Below are 6,718 nucleotides of genomic sequence, written 5' to 3'. Positions count from 1 at the left end.
TTTGGATAGCTATTGCTGAAACTTTTAAGTTGCTTCCTGGGAATGTTTGGCTAAATGTTTTCAGCTGTCATAATACTTGTCAGTTTACCAAAAAGATTTTTAAACGAGTCGTTCATTCACAAATCAGTAAGATCTTACCTTTATTGGGTGGGGCTACATTAGGTCTATACTAATCACTTTAAGGTGGGGTAAGTGCTTTCTGGTAACCGTTGTTATTTCAAATCACCAAAAAAAAACATGCCCCTACCCCCAAAAAGGGTCTCGCCCCTATTTTGATAGCTCCGCCCTACACATACATAACCCAGGCAACGACTATGGCAGAATCTCTGTGTTACTAATCCAGGTCGAATATTCAATCAAAATGTACAATATATCAATACATTAAACAATCAAATCAATATACGTTAAAACAATGAAAAACTCAATAGTACACGAGCATGAGAGTGCAACTAACGAACATATTACAATTATGACAAGATTAGAGTTATAGCGATCACAAAAACACAAAACGTTCTCATGACAACTCGATAGTACACGAGCAAGATAGTCCAGCTAACGAAGTATTACAATTATGACTGGATTAGGGTTATATAGATCATGAAAAGAGGAAACAAACATATATTAGGAGTAGTATCTTAATTGTCGGACACTTTTTGTAAGCTGGCGCTAGAAACAGACAGTGAGGAGATTTAGATGCTCCATACGGTGTGGAAACGAATGGGTCTTTATCATCGCCGAAGTGAGCGACAACACGATCGCAAATGAACAAAGCGAACATGACCCACGAGCATATTCAAGGAAGAGCCAGCATATATTAGTTCTCGGCTAATGTCCGTCATGTGTGTCGTGTGTTTTGAATAATGACACTGAGCGCTCTCTTCTCACCATCAATAGTAGACACGCCCCTTACCAGCTGATTGGCTACAAGTTTATTGGACTCAGCCCAAGTCCGTTTTGTGAAACAGTTTTAAAATAACACTTACCCCACCCTTTAATGTTGCATACATACAGTATATGTACTAGCAAGCAGATCAACCCAGAATGTATAGTAAAAGAAACAACCAATTCAGTACATTTCATTCATATTCTGGGCTCATCTGCTCGCCTGTATATAGTTTGCATCATCACAAAGGTGTATAGGCATATTGGGGGGGGGCTCTTTAGTTTTTTTATGCAGGTGCTGTTTATGACAGTGCAAGTGCCCAAAACGTGCAATTTTCACATATTTTTTTCGTTTGTGAGATGATCTAAATATTCATCGCTTGAAACAGATAGGAAAGTGTCAAACCTCGCTGCTGCTCTGTGGATATTTGGCCCGGTAGGTCTCCACATCAGCCACATGACTGAAAATAGACGTTTACGAACACAAACTGTGTTCACTTGAGGTAAATTGCTCGAGCAGAATCGTACAGAACATTAACATAAACGCTGTCATTATTTAACACTTATTGTTGCTTTATATAGGCTATTAAAAATATCTCAAAAACGTTATTGTCAAAAATATTAAGGTTAAATATAACAAATATTAAACTTAAACATGGTGCAACCTTAAAATGTCCTTTCGAAAGCGATTTAAATATCTAAAAGCACATCGAATCACTCTGTCCACAATTACACCTGCAGTGTTGCTGCACTGATTTCTGAGTGCTTTGCAGCTCAGTAAACAGCTCAGACTGTATTAGTAAAGCTTTCCCACATCCATGACAGATGAGTCCTGCTTCTTTACTACATTGAGGGCTGTGACTCATCACCTCTAAAATCTTAGGTGGATTATCTAAAATTTCCTTCACTGTGTTTTCAGACAATAACTTCACATTGCCTTTCATTTTTGCACACTATAGCTTAATTAAATGTCAAATAGGAAAAAGCTCAACTTTCATCTAGATGGGCGGGGATGGAATTGAATATTTTTGTTTTGTGTAAGCTTTTCAATGCAAGAAACTGCAATAACATTTAATTTTCGAGAGGTGAAAACCTAAACTGACCTTTATAACTTGGAAAATCCCTGGAACGATTAACAATTTAACAATATCACAGTATCACAAACTGTGAAATAATAAGCAAAGTTCAAATTTCTCTTTAGGAATACACCCGAAACCTCTTTCAACAGAACTCTGTGACTGAGATCCGTGCAAATAGACCAAGAGAGTCGAGTTCAGAAAGAAAAGCATTTATGATTATGTGAAAACATGGAAAAACCATAAAGTGAAACTAAATATGGTTTTTGAGAACATGTGGCTGATACAGGTCCAAAAATACTTTTCTTAAGAAATATTAATTCATTATATACAAAAACATACAAAAAAACTTTTACTTTAGGGTTGTGCGGCCCTCTTTTTTCTTATTTTCTTAATAAAAATAAATGACTTAAATACAAATTATTTCAATGACCTCAAACCTCTGAGGCAGTTTCAAACATGGAAAGAATTGACAATATTCGAAAGAAAAAGAATGCATCAGACATGCAACATCACAACTATACACAGCAACAGTCTTGAATAAAAAAAAGCTGGGGAGGGGTTCATAAAAAGTCTTTTCGCGTTGACCGCAGCTGCTGCAGCCTATGTTTTAACTGTTCGCTCTTTCGCCTCAGCTGTTCTTTGATGGACAGCAGCCTCTGCTCATCCAGCTGCATGCTGTGGATGCACTCTGTCGCCTTCTTTAGGATAACCACCTTAGCAGCTTTCTCGTTATTTGCAACCTCGGGAATCTCATCCCGTAGTGCAAAAAAGCTGAGTTTGAGTTCGTTTCTGCGCTGGCGCTCCAGCACATTGTGAGTCCTGCGTTTGTCATTGTCCTCAGAATCCGACGTCCGGGGACTCGCGCACTTGCGTTGCTTCCCGTGCCGGCTGCTGCTGCTGCTGCTGTTGTTGCTGGCTTCCAATCGTAGCCTCTTGACAGCCGGCTGTTCATGTCTCGTGGAGGGGTGGGCGGCGTAGTTGTGCTGGTGGGTGGAGACGTGACAGCGCTTCAGCACCAGGGGACTGGGGTGCCTCGAATCCGACACCTCCGTCTCGCTCCTTTTATGTCGCTTTTCCACTGTCACCACATCAATTTCCTCCTCTTCTTCTTCCTCCTCCTCCTCCTCCTCCTCTTCTTCTTCTTCCTCCTCCTCCTCTTCTTCATCATCTTCTGCAATTGAATACAAACAAGAGATTTATTAACTTCACACATCAGTTCATTTAAATCCCTATACTACAGCATAAAGGGAATATAATGGAATTTGGCAAGTGGCTTTCCACAAAGGGTGGGGTGGGGGGGGAAGCTCTGCATTCCAGTCCACTCCCACTTTCCCCCGTCAGCTGATATTTGAACATTGCAGCTTTTCCTACAGAGCTGACTCGGACCGAGCAGGGGGGAGGTGGAGATCTTATGCAACTATCCCTTGCATCAAGTGTACAAGGATAAAGTCCCGTGACCAGCACACCACCTCACCGGTGACAAGTACGGGTCGTTTAACTGCTAGGACACATGCATGCGGGTAACTAGCTAGATCAAAATTGTGCATGTCAGAGATTAGGTCTAAATGTCGTAATGCATAACATACCTGAATCACTGCCACTGCTGGCGGAGCTGTTAGGTGGAGTGTCCAGGACCAGCATGGGCTGCGATGGTGCAACCTTGATGGCTTTAACGGAATCGGTGAGGGGATAAGGGAAGACCACAGAGGGATCGATGCATTCTGATGCAGAGGCGCTCAGATCCTGCAAATAACTTGCATTGAGTCGATTTGACGTGCTGTCAGTTATCAGTTCCTTCCTCGCAGCGTGCAGGGACGCCAGTCTCTCAGAAACCACTTTCTCCAACTTGGCAGCGGCGGAAAAGCCGCTCCACATGCAGTCCTGGATGATGATGGACTTGATGAAGGACTGGGAGTAGTCCGCATCGCAGATGAAGCTCTGGTTGACCACGTCGTCTCCCAGGAACTCGCTGACCATCTCCAGCTGTTCGGCGGTGGAGAGCGACTGTCTCCGGCTGGGCGAGAGGGGCGGTGTGGGCAGCAGCTCGAATTTTTTCCAAATGTCCTCGCTGGGAGCTGGAGGTTGAGGTTGTCCTTGCTGATGGTGATAGAAATCCTCATCGTCGTTGTCGAAGTAGAAATATGGCTGGATGGAGTCGTAGTCGTAATCGTAGTTTTTATACGCCAAACTCGCACTCACCGGCATTTTGACACTTGTGGGGAAAAAATACAATTCGAAATTATTATAGCGCATATGCAACGTGCATAACAGGCATACCATGCATGAGGTGGAGAAACGAGCTAAATAATGCAACCAAAAGACAGCATGTGTAAAAGGGGAGCGAATTACTCCCAAAGCTAGCTGGGTTACTACCAAAACATTTCATAGCATCCCTAGCTGCGTCTAGTGTTTTCTTTAAGCGTGCAACATGAAAATATAATTACACGAAAGAAAAAATACTTGCACGCATATAATCACAAACGCATACTGCCATTTAAGTCTACAATATGCATGCAAAATCAGTCACCTGATTCTTACCGTGTATTTAACAAATGCAGTTTCAGAATGGCTTCTTTCGAGACGCAATGCAATGAAAAGACAACCAAAAATAAGGAGAAGAACGTACAATCCAACAGTTTACTCCGGTCTCATGCAGCATAAGTAGAATCAGAGTCGTTGTCAAATGGAAAGTGATTGGAAATGTAATGAACGCTGTGCGCTTGTGCACCTCTCAGATGCCGGAGAGACTGATCGCCTGGTGACAGTGGCAGGATGAATAAGTTCTGTAGCTCCCGCGAGCTGAAGCAGCGCCCAGCCCTCTGACGTATATAGGCTAGTAAAAATTTCCCGCCAAACGAAAAAAACGGTGGTTTATATCGCCCCGTTAGGCTCACACATCGAATGTAAAACACAAAGACTTATTTGAAACCATAGCTAGTTTTTATTGGCTTAGTGGACATGTTGCATTTATCTCTGAATTTAATGGGACTATTTCCTCTCGGAAGGAAAAAAAAAAACGGTGAGTGGGGGTACTTGGGGGGGCTTGACGTCATCGACGTGGTGAAACGTTAGTCGAGCAGTGACAGCTCAGCTCAGTTGAAAAGTGTTTTTATTTTTTATTTTTTTTATTTTTACTTTAGTAGATAATGAAATAAAATCAGATCTTTCTTACAAACCCCTGTCTTGTTATGTTTGAATACCACACAGAGAGGCAAAATGGGTTGAAGGGAAACACCTTTTTGTTATTTAAAAAAAAAAAAAAATGAAATAAAGCAGTCTGAGGAAAGCTGCACATAGCTCTGTCTTAACACTTATTTTTGTGGATTAATTTACTTATTTATTTGTTTTCTTTATCATATATTTTGTGTGCAGATATAAAACGTGTTTTTATGAATAATAAAAAAATGCAACATTATCATTCAATTAGCATGTGCAAAAAATGTACAGTAGGCTACTGCAGTCAAAGTCATCAGTGGTTCTGAACCAGGGGCCCGGGGGCCTCCGTAAACGTCCAGGGATGTTGTAAGATGCATTCAATTATTAGGTTGTAATGCTATACAGTAGCTACTGGCATATGTTTTATATGTGATTTTGGAAGCAAACATTCAGAACCATTGCTCTAAGCAGTTGGTGTATGAAATGTTTTTTTTTTGTTTTTTTTTTAAATAAATGAAACATTAAATAAACAGTAGAAAATGTCCTTAGTAATAGGAAATAACTGCTGGGTTTAATTATGAGTTAATGCAAAAAAAATATTTGATAATCATTTTTAATATCCATATCATTCAGACATGCATGGTGAAATAATTATACATCAACGATAAAGTAGGAGTTTATTTTAAGTGCTTTACAAAACTTTAAATCATTGGGAATTTAGGGAAAAAATGTCACGACTGATGGTTCAAGGCATAAGTGAAACAAATATTAACTTATAGTAGCCTACAGTATTACAGTGTTGTAATTATTGTTGATTATGTAAAAGCTTACTTAGTTTATTCTTGAGTGTTATATATATTGGGTTAGACATGCTTCATGGTCTGAAAGAGGAATGTGAAAAATAATAATAATTGTGCACATATTTCTTTTAATACAATTATTTTCATATTCTAAATATCACCTGGCTTTCCTGTGTTTTATTTAAGGAATTTTAGAATACTATTAACATAAAACTTTTGCTCCTAAACAGTGATCAGACTACTGGAGGTAGGCTACTATTAAGATTCCAAGATTCCACTGATCCCTCAATAGGATGCTTTTTAATGCGTTGGTATGGGGCGCCCTCTGTTGTTAATTATAGTGACCACGGTTATCGACTGCCTTCCATCAGTCAAAAGTCTGGAAATATTACGTTTTTTGAAGATAAAAAAGACACGAAAAAAAAGTCTCTTCTGCTCACCAAGGCTGCGTTTATTTGATTAAAAATACAGTAAAAAAGCAATATTATTATTGAATATTATTTTTTTTTAATTGTTTGTTTGTTTTGCAATGTAATATATTTCTATGATTGTAAAGCTTTTCAGCATCATTCGCCAGTCTTCAGTGTCACATGATCCTTCAGAAATCATTCTATTCTGATTTGGTACTCATAAAACATTCTTTTATTGTCAATGTTGCAAACCACGATGCATTGGTATTTTAAGGTTTGGAGTAGGCTAATGTCTAAAAAAAAAATGTAATTCATCTTTCTATTCATCAAATAACCCAGGGAAAAAAAAATGTTTCATGGTTTCCACAAAAATATTAAACATGCCAAAATG

At 39.4% G+C, this 6,718-nt stretch overlaps 1 protein-coding gene across 2 annotated transcripts; it reads right to left on the bottom strand.

The window, feature by feature from the left end:
- Positions 1-2,154: 2,154 nt before the first annotated feature.
- myca (MYC proto-oncogene, bHLH transcription factor a) lies at positions 2,155-4,962 on the bottom strand. Of its 2 annotated transcripts, none has more exons than XM_067434432.1 (3): positions 4,588-4,962; positions 3,548-4,173; positions 2,155-3,132 (listed from the first exon to the last, which is right to left on the bottom strand). In XM_067434432.1, the coding sequence occupies exons 2-3, from the start codon at positions 4,164-4,166 to the stop codon at positions 2,522-2,524; spliced, it is 1,230 nt and encodes a 409-aa protein (XP_067290533.1). In that variant the 5' UTR covers positions 4,167-4,173; positions 4,588-4,962; the 3' UTR covers positions 2,155-2,521. The 2 variants fall into 2 exon arrangements, with proteins under 2 accessions (XP_067290533.1, XP_067290532.1); XM_067434431.1 differs by having other exon boundaries at positions 4,500-4,960.
- Positions 4,963-6,718: the final 1,756 nt, after the last annotated feature.

The sequence above is a fragment of the Pseudorasbora parva genome, chromosome 24 (genome assembly GCF_024679245.1).
Source record: "Pseudorasbora parva isolate DD20220531a chromosome 24, ASM2467924v1, whole genome shotgun sequence".
NCBI classification, from domain to species: Eukaryota; Metazoa; Chordata; class Actinopteri; order Cypriniformes; family Gobionidae; genus Pseudorasbora; species Pseudorasbora parva.
The sequence above is the reverse complement of the archived record's forward strand: the minus strand, read 5'-3'. Positions and strand labels throughout refer to the sequence as shown.

Excerpts from the sequence above, each read along its gene's own strand:
- myca (XM_067434432.1), bottom strand. The coding sequence starts at position 4,166 with ATGCCGGTGAGTGCGAGTTTGGCGTATAAAAACTACGATTACGACTAC. Across the intron at positions 3,133-3,547 it reads CAGCAGTGGCAGTGATTCAG|AAGATGATGAAGAAGAGGAG; the intron begins GTATGTTATGCA and ends ATTCAATTGCAG.